We start from the raw sequence: 12,950 nt of genomic DNA, 5'->3' as shown, positions 1-12,950 counted from the left end.
CTGGAAAACTGTTGCATTGTTTGTGTATTCCAGACTCTTCTCCTTGTGCAACATGTTGTAGTGATGCATGTTGAGTCTGCCAGCTGACGTCCTGCATGTTCGTCTCTCCACAGAAGAGGAGACACAGAGGGAAGGATGGCGGCGGCGACGACGCAGTCAGCCTCTGCAGCTTCGACTTTAAGGTAAAACACTTCGCTTCACTTCACGTTATGGAAACATCAGGACTCATTTAAAAAGAAAAACGTGTTTTAGAGAAAACTTTTGGGAAGATTTAGTTATTCACATGATTTAATTATTATACAATAAAAACCCAGAAATAATTGTATTGTCAGCCTTCAGAGGTTCTCTGTGCTTCACTGAATGACTGCAGTGACGACACGCCGGTGGTTTTCTTTAACATACACAATACTGTGTCAGCAAAGGTTTAGTATTTGTGCCATAAACAAAACATAACGACAACGTGAACCAAATGAAAACACTTATGAAAGGCTGATTGGGCGACAAGATTTCAGCAAAGCAAAGATTCGATCATGTTTGACAGATCCAGGGTCAGTGTTACATAATTAACTGTAGTACACAATGTCTTTATTTTCTGGCGATGGAAGAAGAAGAGATGAGGTGACCCTGACAGTTGCTCCAACTTGTTGCTTTGTCTCATGTTACTCTTGTTTGTTTGAGGGCAACAGAAACAGCACATCTGATCTCTGATCTCTGCAGTCAGACTCTGTTTATTCAGAGCATATCATCCGAGTGACTCAGAGTGTCACCCGAAGACATCTAGATAAAGCCCGTGTTTGTTTGGTGAAGTTTTCTGCTCAATCGCTAAACTGAAGAACCTGCTTTGGTGTAACTGAAAGGTGGAACTGGCTGGGTTGGAAAATACACCTCATGTGGTGTGTGGGTGTGAAATGTGCACAAAGAGCGTTGCTCTTCTACCAGCAGTGCAGGTTATTTAATGAAAGTCTACTGTATGTACAGTTCAGAATTCATCCTCTGCATCTATCGGCTGTTTGTGTCCTGTGCCTGCATGAAGGGGATGAGCAGAGACGTGCAGCCGGGACTTCTGTAACCAGTCGGATCAGTTGTTCTGATTTAACTAAACAAAGCTCCAACAGTGTCAGAGAGTCGTGCGGGGGCCGCTCCTTGATTCAGGGCAGCGCTCCGTGTTCTGCTTTATTTTAGTTTATTTTAGAATTGGGCCGCTTGCAGCTCAGTCTGATCCCGACACACCACAAACAGAGTTATAGTAGGAATCTCTTGTTTACCATGTGGCTGGTATACTGCTGTTCTTTGGCTCAAAGGAAAAGATGCAAGGAATGTAAAGCAGTTATTTTGCTGTACAATGACTTATTATTGATTCGTCTGGCAGAGGTCTTCAAATGTTGTTTTGTTACTTCTACATTTACTACGTTTGCGTACTGGTTTTTGTTAGGAAGTTAAACAGCTCATAAGTCTCCTCTATAATATCTATTTTATATTCTCCTTCAAACAAGTGTATTTATTTAAGTTTCTTGCCAAAAAACTACATTTGAAAAGATTACAATTGAACACTTCATGATAACTTTCGTCCAATAGTATGTTTTACTGAATAGAGCTGGAAGGCAGCATTATTCATCTGTGTGGAATGTTCTATAGTTAGATCAGATAAACAGATGGGGACGGGTAATAATTTATCTTTACTGTATCATATCATCCCACTCTACTGTGGAACTGTCAAACAAATCGTGTGTGTGTGTGTGTGTGTGTGTGTGTGTGTGTGTGTGGCGCAAACAAAACTTGTTGTTTTTGGTGCAAACAGATGTGCGTATGATCTTCCCCTTCACACACTGTCCCCGTGTGAAGGACCCACATGTGTCTGTGCCACCGTGATGAATTACTTCATATTATTTCTCTGTCAGTATCACAAAGCGCCGGCGGTTTCACTGAGTCTTAGTTACCAGCTCTGTGTTTGGTAGCAACCAGCGCTGCTCTGGGTGTGTGCACGCTGAGACATACAGGGAGTTGTGTGATTAGATCACCGTCTGCATCTTCAGTATCTTTATCTTTAATATAATTATAGCCGCAGAGAAGTGGAGGTATTTATAGTTCTTTGCCCTCAGAACAGAAACTTTCCTGGATTAATAGTTAAGATCCCGCCCTAACCGGGGGCTGGTTTACAAAGTACGTGCTCCTAAACCCTTTGGGAAGATTCCCTCTCCCTAACCCTAGTATCCAAACATTTTGATTATATTCAGGCTTCTACTAAATAAGAAAAGAAAATCATTCATTAATTCATGCCAACTGCATAAACAAATTAATATCCAGCTAAGTGCTTCATGCATCATGCAGCACGTGAGCAAATAAGAATCAAAAAGAGTCCAAACTTAGTGTATTGCACATTGTCAGATATTATAAAAACAGGAAGCTAATAACATTAGATGGTGAGAAGATAGCTTCAAAATAGGTTTATAATCTGCCACTGATGCAGCCTGAGAGCAGTAAACTCTCCTCGTCCTTCAAAAGTACCAAGAAACGAAACAAAGTGTGTGGATAAAGTTACTATAAAGTTTAAAGTAACTGACATTTCCACATTTATTTAAAATAAAAGGAAAGACAAAACAGTAAAATGTTGTGGTTTGATAACCCCCCCCCCCCCGCCCCTTTCTGTTGCTGACCTCCATCAGTAGATGGCAGCAGCAGCAGCAGCAGCAGCTCCACCGTCCTGCTGTTGTTTCAGTCACTCAGCTCTCTGCGTGTTTCTTATTGCTTCCCCAGCGCTGTAATTAGGCCGTGTGCTTCCTGTGTTCAGCTGCTGATGTGGAGGTTAGGTGGAGCTCAGCTCCTCGGGCCTCGGCCCGTCCCTGGCACGGCATAGGTTAGACAGCGGTGAAACTGCATTACTCATCCTACTGCAGCACTCTGAGCGCAGACATATTTCGGAGTGTAAATCACGGCTGTGCTCCAGCTGCAGCTCCGTGTGACTACAGGCTATGAGGCCGGGCAGGCCGAGCCATGTTGCGTTTAATTTTTATAGCTGCTGGGCCAGACGTACAGCTGATTCAGCCGGTCTACCCGTACAGAGTGACTAACAGCAGGGCCTCGCAGTGTCTTCTGCAGGCACGCATAGACTACACACAGACAGATTCATTTTTTAATTAGATCCTCTCTGACTCCTCAGTCTGCATAGTTTTTCGCTCTGCTGTCACTTGAAACCTGAATCCTGATTTGTCCTGACACTGAAGTCACTGAAGTGAATAGATGATGTAATCCAGACGCAGCGTCCTGTTGGTCTGCAGCAGATGAGCCTTCTGACCGCTCCGGCAACAAAACCTAAGAACAAGGTGTGAACATCTATACACCTCCATCAGCATCTGTGTTTTGTCACCCACACTCACACACACACTCGCACACACAGCACCAGCATGAAGCGTCTGTCCTGTTTCACACCTCCACGTTGACCCAGGAGGATGAAGTAGAGCCATGATCAGGCTTGTCCATTTGCCTATAACACACGCACATTGTGACACCCTGCCTTGCAGCACGTCCTCATTAGCCGCTCAATCAGACCCAACACCTCAACTTTATTTTGTGTATTTGTACACCAGCTGTGTAGAACCTGTGGTTCCTTCAGCCACGTGTGCGTTCGCCTGTCTTCCCAAATCTCCCCCGTGAGTGCACACACGTTTGATTTCAGCTTCAGAACGCTTCATTGTCTTTACTGAGGCTACGCTGTTTGTTTCCTTCCGGAATAAGATTGGCTTTCTGCTTCATCATTTTCAAAGCCGGATTTTTCAAACTAAAAAGGAATCGGCAGCGTTTTCACTGCACAGGTTCAGTGTGGAGGCGTAAACAAAGCAGAAGTTACACGTTCTAAAGTGTGGATGTACCCTGAAACTGGCCAGCCTGCTGCTCTTTCCCCCACAAGAGAGCAATCAGCATATGGGCGGCAGTTACACCCCCCCCCCAGTATTCAATATACAGGTTTAGTTCAAACATCTGTCTGAGTGTGTCACAGTGCCCCCACTATTGATATTCTATTTGATCACCTCCCCCAGCTGATGACCCTGATAGAGAGCGTTGCCTCTCAGAGCAGGAACCTCTTTGATGATTAGTTGACAAGAAATGGTCGAGTAATCATGACTTTGTAGTTTGTTAATTAGTATATTAAACAAATGTCGTCGTGTTTGTAGCTGATACCAGACCTGATAGAAGTTGAAACTAAATGATCCTTTTGTGTTTTGCTTCTGATTGGACTGATCAGTCACGTGGTGAGACAAAGAGTTTATGCTGAATCTAACTAGCTCTATATCTTTAAACACTGAAAGATAAGTGATACTATCAATAGGAAAGCCAATATTTTATCTCAGATAAATCTATTGTTGTTTGAATATATGAGGTGACTGTATTCAGCATCAAGTTATCTACCAATTAATCTTTTAAAATGTCAGGTCATCGTGAAAACTGCTCGGCAAAGTTTCCCAGAGACAAAGTTAAAGTCTTCAAATTGCTTATTCTGTTCCAGCTACAGTCCAAAACCAAGAGAAATATAAAACAGAGAAAAGCAGTAAATCCTCATGTTGACCAGATAAAATGCCATTTTAGCTGAATTAAAATCAATAAGAGAAAATTAACTTTTAATTAATTTCTAGGTATTTTTATATTGTGACAGCAAAGCGCGTAGTTTATCTGCAGCATCTTTTTACAACTCTTTTATAACCAAATGTGAGGGATCATTTATAATGTTTCAGCTTACTCTTTCAAGTCAAAAATGTAAAACTTCTCAGGCTTTACTGCGAACCTTAACCCAGTTCCATGAAGAAAAGCCCAAAGCATGTTGGATAGGGTTCAGTGTTTTTCCAACATGCATTCACCCTCATTACAGTTGTTTGTGTCTACTTCGTTTAGCACTAAGCTTTCCCCAAGATCTTAGAAATTCTCAGGACAGTTTTCACTCAGTGGACGGATCAACAGAGCCTGCGGGCTGCGTCTCCCCACCTCCAAGTAAACCCGATCCTGCCTCATCTGCAGCCATGAGTTCTGGGGCTTGCTCCTCCCCTGTCTGTCCTCCCAGTATAAAGCCCTCCCTCCCTCAATCTACCTCAGACCAAAGTTTAGAAAGTGTGTGTGTGTGAGCACAGGAGGGGAGAAGACTCGTATGGGGAAGGTGTATTTATTATTTATACGTTTTTTTTTATCTTCATCAACCTTCGTTTCTCTGATGTGGATTACTTGAAGCTGAATCGCCAGGATTAAAAAAGGATATTGTGTTTTTATTGAAAGCTATGGTGGCTTACGATGAACTGGGTAGCTTGGTGCCTATCAAACGGACTCTGCAAGTGATAGACGACCAGAACCAAGCCAGCAAAGATTTAGAGGTGAGATGCAAAACATTCACAACTGTTTTTGCTTTGTTGAGAAATGTCATGTCATTTGGTAAACGTTTGTCCGGATCTCCTTAAGATAAAGTCAAACCTCTGTGTCAGATTGTGAGTGATTCAGCGCCTAACCCTGTTTTTATCTCACTTGAGCACACAGTGCATGTGTATTCATGTTTGTGTGTTTTCAATTGCCTTCTTCCTCTCAAATGAGACTTTGAACTTTGTGCCATATGTTTGAGATACTGCCTAACCTGTGAAGTTAGTCATTGAGTTTCACTGCACCTATGAAGCTGTAAGCAGTGCACTGTCCCTTAGTGTTGTGTATTCCCTTCCTCCTCTTAAATATGCATCTCAGCAGACAGCTGGAGACTCAAAGTAACACAAACAGTGAAGCGGCAGGGGGTAAAATCTCAGTCAACAACCCTGTCTAGAATTACTTTCCTTGTTTTGACCTCTGACATTTGAAAGGTAACCAGGTTATCTTTGATTCAAAGTCAGCTCGGCAGTCTGAGAGCTTTCCTTCAGCTGATGACACAATTAAAGAGCCACAGATGTAGAAACCAAGGCATGCTCTGCTTCATCTACTTCCTTCCCCCTTTCAGGCTTTGGATGCTTCTCCTTCGAAAGAGATTTCAGGAAGATGTAGCTCCATTGACCGTAAACTACTTGATAAAGGAGAAGTCAAAGGACAATTCATGAAGTGAGTCCTGTTCTCATAGAAGTTAACAGATGAGACGCCCTTTTTTAAGTTTGCGCAGTGTGCTGACTTATTGATGACCTCGACTCTTACATTTGTGGTCTGACTGTTCTGCTTTCCGCTCCTATCAGCTCAAACTGTGCTGTAATCCCAGGGACACATCTGGTGTATTAGCTCACAGCACTCACCAAGTTACATCAAAGGGAAAGCAAAAAAAAAAAGCACCTCTGGGATCCCTGAGAAAACTCCTGGTGTTTTAAAATGATGATGGTATCCAAAGCAGCAACACAAACCCCCAATCCGTCCTAAAGTGAGCCTTAACTCCACGGAGTTCCTGCGTCGAAACTGCAAGGAAAAGCAACTTTTCCAGTTTGTCTGCACTGTTTCACTTTACGGCTGATAAACAAAGAGTGGGACTAGTGGCCTTTTGTTATTCTGGGGCCGGTTCCCAAAGGACAGGAGGGGCAGAACACGCGTTTCCAATATTTACTTTGGAAACCCCCAGAAACAAATAACACCTTTTACATTACTTTCATTGTCTACTGATATTAAAAGGTCACAAATTAGATTTAAGCAAGTCTAGTTCCAAGTCAGAAATCCTGTTATTGCATGCGAGTCAACATGTGGCATCTCTATGCTGGCCCCTGCCACTAGAGGGCTTACTGAATTCTCTGGTCCAATGGGGAGACCCAGAGCAGACCATGACTCGACCGCCGCCACAGCAGCATACAGGCCACATCAGACTGAGTGGATCTGTTCCACAGCTGTGTCCGCAGAGCTTGGAGCCTCAATGGCTGCTCTGTTTCCCAGATTCGCTGAGCCAAGGCAAAATCCCATTTGGCCTGAGTCAGGAGAAAACGCATTCGGCTTTTAGCACTGCGGTGCTCGATTTCAGAGAGCAAGTTAATGTGAAGTTCTTCAAATGCAAACTGTTGTGTGGGGAGTGTACACTTTGGAAATACTAATTATGGCTGGTGCTGTCTCATCGTGTCATGTTTTTGAAGAGGCTCTGTGGGCTGAAATCATTACCTCAGATCTTCTGCTCTTTGATTTCTGTCTGTTGTTGTTGGCACAAAGCCAAGAAGTTCTCTTCTCCCAGCCTCAGGCATGGGTGAGGGAAGGGGAGGGGTGGGGGGGTCACCTGGCCCAGGTGTAGTGCTGCTCTCACGCAAGGCCTGTTGGAGAGCCTGTCTCGACTCGCAGCCATTAACACCGCTCTGCACCCCCTGCGACGCCGCACTGTGTAAACACTTGAGAGGGGACAGACTCACTGTTTACGACTGCTGCTCTTTCCCCCGACTCACAGCGGTGGTCTGTTTTACTGAACAGTCCTGACACACCGTCCCTACTGCTTTGTGTGCAAGTTAAAGAGCTGGAGCAATAAGGAAGCATTTATCTCACACTGAGTGAAGGAACAGATCCACTCTCAAGTGGCGCTGTAGCTGTTGTCAGGCCAGAAAGCAGCAGAGTGCGTGTGGGGAGGGTGTTGAACAGCTGAGAGCAGGGTCTCGTGCATTCCTAGAATTCCTCCAGGCCCCCTTCCCCTCCAGATCCGCAGTCAGAAAGGGTCTTTGTGCTCAGTGGGCTGGCCTGGCTCAAGACTCTTCACATGATGGAACCAACAGCTGCTGGAGCTTCCTCCTCCTCAGTATCTCTGTCTGTCTGTCTGCTCGACATCGGCCCCAGTTACTGTTTCCTCGGCCCAAAAGCAGGAAGTGGAGTCAATAATGAGGATTTATGGCTTGACTTGGTGTGTTTTATCTCAGGGAAGTCACAAGGGAGCGTCTGGACTTACTGCTTAGGTCTGTGAAAATCGCACAGTTGGCGTAACTGATGAATTTGTTCAGTGTTTCTGCACGCAGAATGAAAAGTTCCCACTTCTCTTTGACATGAGATATGATAGCATTGCTTGACTAATCTCTCCTTCCATCTTTCCCTAGCTTTTTCAGGAACCCAGCACAAAGCGTGTCCGTCCTCTCGGCAGGGTGACGTCGCTAGCAAGCCTTATCTCTCCGGTGAAGACTGGGGCCGTCCGGCGCTTCGGCCAAACCATCCAGGTAAGCTCCCGTGACTTCCCACAGAAAGGGAGCAAGAGGCACCTCTTCACTGTTCTGCATGTTGCACTAAACAATTGGGCTTCCAATCGTAACATGTCTGACGTCTAGGGCTTCCTCTCTCCCGATCTGCAGGCCTCTTTCCGGGGCGATGGCAAGTCGCCGGGCGTGCCCCAGAAGCCTTGCAACAAGGCAGCGGCCCCAACACCGCCCAAAAGGAGGAACAGCATGCTGTGGTCGGAGACGCTTGACGTCCACCAGAAGGGAACTTTCTCCACCAAAGAGATTAAGCGACAGGAGGTGAGAATCAGCACTGAGACATGAACAGTCTCACATTGTGGAACATGGTTAGGTCACCGAGGGGCAAAGTTGTGGATGAATGAGTGTGCTCAGTCAGAAACCCAGACGGTGGCGAACCAACCTGTCTACCACACTAGTGTCACATATCCCTGTAGTATTTGTGTAAAAGGGTCAAACCGGGGCTAAAAGCCATCCCGGGATCATTTCCCAGTCTGTGAGCTCACATGTACCTGACAAGTCAACAAACTCCCGGACTCCTGCTCTACATCCCCACTTGTCCTGAATATGTCAGACATCTTAGCCAACTGTCAGAAGCCATAAACTTCGTATCGTCTTAAACACAGTTGACCTAAGTAACCGTACTTTAGTCTAATGTAATGACATCCTGATTTGTGTGTTTTGCTAAAAAGGTATCTTATTGTTTCTCCTCTTCCCTTCCTCAGGCCATATTTGAGTTGTCTCGTGGAGAACAGGATCTGATCGAGGACCTCCAGCTCGCACGCAAGGTTTGTACTTTTAAATCTCAGAGGGAGTACATATTAAGCAAACAGATTAAATCAAAGTCTGGCATGTCTTCCATGCAGTCAAGCCAAGAACTATAAAAAGACAGGAATTATTCCTCTGTCTTTCTCTTGTGCCCTTACTGCTCTTCACAAGCTATTCTCAGCACTCGGCCTGATGTTGTTATTTGACGTTTTGGCTCTCCTCCCGTACACAGGCATACCACGACCCGATGCTGAAGCTCTCCATTATGTCAGAGGAGGAGCTCACTCACATCTTCGGAAACCTGGATGCCTACATCCCTCTGCATGAGGACCTCCTGGCGCAACTCTCCAAAGCCACAGGGCCAGATGGGACTGTGGGCCAGATCGGACAGATTGTCGTGAACTGGGTAAGTGTCCTGCCACCGAGGACCTCGACCGCTTTGATTCTGTTAAAGTTCAGCTGGAGTTTCAGTGAGAAAGGCAGCATTATTAAGTGTGTCATTCCCCTCCAGCTGCCTAGGCTTAATGCCTACAAGGACTACTGCAGCAACCAGCTGGCTGCCAAGGCGCTGCTGGACCAGAAGAAGCAGGACCGGCGGGTGCAGGACTTCCTGCAGCGCTGCCTTGAGTCGCCCTTCAGCAGGAAGCTGGACCTGTGGAGCTTCCTGGACATCCCGCGCTCCCGCCTGGTCAAGTACCCACTTCTGCTTAAAGAGATACTGAGACACACTCCACCAGAGCACCAGGACGCTGCCAGCCTGGAGGAAGCGGTAAGTCGAGGGCACAGATTTATTGAACTCAGGACGTTGGCGTTATCTCTCGATCTGTTGGCAGAACTTTATATTTTGATTCCTCCTGGTTTTCAGATCACCATCATGCAGGGTGTGCTGTCTGACATCAACATGAAGAAGGGAGAGTCTGAGTGCAAGTACTACATTGACAAGCTGGAATATCTGGACGACAGGCAGAGAGACCCTCTCATCGAGCAGTGCAAGAGCCTGCTGTGTCACGGAGAGCTGCGTAACAAGAGCGGCACGGTGAGAAACACACACGCTGTCCACTCGTCATCACAAGCCTTACATCCCATATGAGGCGATCAGGCTGTAACTGCCTGCTTTGCTGACCCCCACCAAAACTTTGTTGGTGGTTATGTAAAATATCTGGTTTTAATATTTTTCTTGTTTCCTTCCAGAAGCTGCACGTGTTCCTGTTCACTGAGCTGCTGGTTCTGACCCGACCCGTCACCAGGAACGAACGCCAGTGTTTCCAGGTTTACCGGCAGCCAATCCCAGTGCACGGCCTTGTGTTGGAGGATCTGCAGGACGGAGACGTTAGAATGGGCGGTTCCTTCAGAGGCGCTTTCAGCAACGCAGACAAAGGTGAGATCAAAGTCAAAAAGTTTATAGCAGTTAACGAAGGAATTTATATGCATTCTGTCAAATATAGCAGTTTGCTAATTCTACGTTTCCCCACTTTTTCCGCAGCCAAGAACATTTTCCGCGTGCGTTCCCAGGACCCGAGCCAGGCACAGTCCCACACGCTGCAGGTCAACGACGTCTTCCACAAGCAGCAGTGGCTCAACTGTCTCCGCAGCGCCATTTCCGTCCACCGGCCCCTCAGCGAGCCCTCCACGCCCTCCCCACCGGCGAGCGACGCCCGCTCCAAGCGCCGCCCTTCCTCCGTCTCTGCCATCGTCCACATGGAGGAAGCGGATGAGAACTACCTGCAGCTGACCTCTCAGTCTGCCCCCAGCTCGCCGTGCAACAGCACAACCCCCAGCCCCACCCCGACATCCCCTTCATCCCGCTCCTCCTCCTCATCTTTGTCGACGACGTCATCATCTTCGTCGTCGCCACTCTTCTCACGTACATCACACAAATCCAAAAAGGACAAGAAGTCTCTGTGTTCTTTAGGGAAGAGAAAGGAGACGATGGTGTGAACTGAGGAGAAAATGGACTCCTGGGTGGACTTTTTGTTTTTTGTACCTAAACGTTAAAAGACAACGTGGAGAAGCGTGGGACTTGTATTTATGTGTGTCTGTGTGCGAGCGTATTATTACAACAGTGTTCTGTGTTACTGTCCTCTTCGGCAGCTATTTACCTTACCCCTCCATCCAAGTGCGTCCCACAGAGACGCAGTATTCTGGAGTTTTGAAAAGGGAAGCATAATGAGAAGCACACACACATTTCACACATGAATCTGTGTGTGTCGTACGTGTGTTGATCTCTTGAAGATAGAGGTGTTGCATTAAATTCTGTTTACTATTAATTTGATATTTAAACATTATTTTAGACCTTTTTTGGGGGGCTAATGAAAGTTTTACATTTTTATATTCTAAAATGTATTGTAGTATTTTTTTAGGTATCATAAAGCAGCACTGTTTTAGCTTTTAGGTGAAGTTATTTGAAGATTTGAGCATGATTAACAGGCAAGAGGAGAATCCCCCAAAATGAGATGTACTACACAAAACTACAAATTCCTCTGTAAAAGTCTGATTTTAGATGAATCAGAAGACGTCTTATTTTTATACATTCCTTTTAATGACAGATGTTAGGACCTGGACACTTTTTATTTTTCTGCATTTACTGCAGTCCGAGGCATTAATTTAAATCCAGTGAGAGAAGAGACTTCAGTCTGTCTCTAACAAACGTCACTATGAACAATAGTGGTAGCAAATCATCTGATGTCGAATCATGAGAAGAGATGAGGAGTTTTGTTTTGAAACAAAATTTTGAACTGAGCCATGTTGGTTTTTAAAAAGCTGACTTCAGAATGAAACATCACTTTTGAGTGTAGCATCTTGCATGGAGCTTTAGTTGTGGACTGCGTGCACTTGTAGAGGCAGCAGGATGTATTCACCTGTCCTCAGGGATAGGACAGGTAAACATGGAAAAGACGAAGGAAATAAGAGAACGTTGTTGAAGATTGAAGGGAAGAGAGAAAAGATGGAGACAGCTGTGTTTTGGAACTGAAATAGATCGTCAATGCGAGATATTAAACTCCGTTAACTTCCTGTAGAAGTTGATGTGAGCTCTTGCTCAGATGAATGACGGCTGGTCAAAATAAAGTCGTGTAATCGATGGAAAAAAGTACGTTGAGGAAGGGAGACGAAAAAGAAGGTTTTTGTACGTGTGCACAAGATGAGAAGAAGAAAAGAGCAACTTGCTTGCTATGAACTGTATGTAATTAAAGAACAATAAAGACCTGTGTAAGATTTGCAACTTAACTTTCTTGTCTTTGTTTTTTTCACTCTTACTTAAGAAATGTGATTATTCACATGCTGATTAGCCTTGACTCAGCATAAAGAAGCAGAGAGACGTCTCATGTTCACACCAGCACCTGAGAGCTCACTAATGTACAGGTACTTTGTTTAATCAGTACAAAGAGAAGTATTAAGACAAGCTGTACTGGAGTCTCGGTGAGCTTTGTGTTGGGAGGCACAGCTCTTCCCCTGCTCACAGCCTTTATGCTAAACTAACCAGCTGTTTGCTGAAGCTTCTCAGTGAAGGGGCAGATGTGAGGGTGGTGTACGAGGAGTGAGGTGACAAGAGGATCTTCTTTTCCAACTCTCAGTCAGAAAGAAAATAAGTTGTTCCCAAAATGTTTTGTTTTTTTAAATCAATTTAAACATCTTGCTCGTCCTCGTGTGACTCACATGACACTGAATAGACGAGTGTCCCAGATGATGGTCAGAAGAAGGAGATCCTTATGGATTTAGCTTAACATTAAACTGAAACAGTCAGTTCCATGTCAGCCAAGAGAAGCATTTCTAGTGTAGGACTTAGTCAGGATTTCGTTTTTCAAACTGCGACATTGCTGCCTGGTCTGTTTGAACAAACATATTTGTTGAAAGTCTTTATTGAAAGAAAAGCTCCAGTTCCTCAGGTCTGTGATTTCCATTTGGAAGACAAATGATCCACAAGAGCCTCTCCAATGTTTTAATAAACATATCGGGTTTAAAGGATTTAAAACTGGACCGGCTGCTCAGTACATGCTGGTGTTGTGAGGATGCAGGATGGGCCGCAGTAAAGTGATCGCTTGAAAGAAAATAAAGAGA

General features: G+C 45.2%; 1 protein-coding gene across 2 annotated transcripts in view; it reads left to right on the top strand.

The window, feature by feature from the left end:
* Positions 1-12,119, top strand: part of net1 (neuroepithelial cell transforming 1) — a 23,348-nt gene extending 11,229 nt beyond the window's left edge. The window contains exons 4-12 of one of the 2 annotated variants that reach the window (XM_029462349.1): positions 114-182; positions 7,995-8,111; positions 8,244-8,408; positions 8,852-8,914; positions 9,127-9,300; positions 9,406-9,663; positions 9,760-9,930; positions 10,086-10,272; positions 10,378-12,119. In XM_029462349.1, the coding sequence (XP_029318209.1) occupies positions 114-182; positions 7,995-8,111; positions 8,244-8,408; positions 8,852-8,914; positions 9,127-9,300; positions 9,406-9,663; positions 9,760-9,930; positions 10,086-10,272; positions 10,378-10,832 (1,659 nt within the window). In that variant the 3' untranslated portion in view covers positions 10,833-12,119. Of the gene's footprint in view, positions 1-113; positions 183-5,099; positions 5,355-7,994; positions 8,112-8,243; positions 8,409-8,851; positions 8,915-9,126; positions 9,301-9,405; positions 9,664-9,759; positions 9,931-10,085; positions 10,273-10,377 lie in introns of those variants that run through there. The other variant, XM_029462350.1, reaches the window with a different exon arrangement.
* Positions 12,120-12,950: the final 831 nt, after the last annotated feature.

Source organism: Cottoperca gobio, chromosome 23 (assembly GCF_900634415.1).
Source record: "Cottoperca gobio chromosome 23, fCotGob3.1, whole genome shotgun sequence".
Taxonomy (NCBI): domain Eukaryota; kingdom Metazoa; phylum Chordata; class Actinopteri; order Perciformes; family Bovichtidae; genus Cottoperca; species Cottoperca gobio.
The sequence above is the reverse complement of the archived record's forward strand: the minus strand, read 5'-3'. Positions and strand labels throughout refer to the sequence as shown.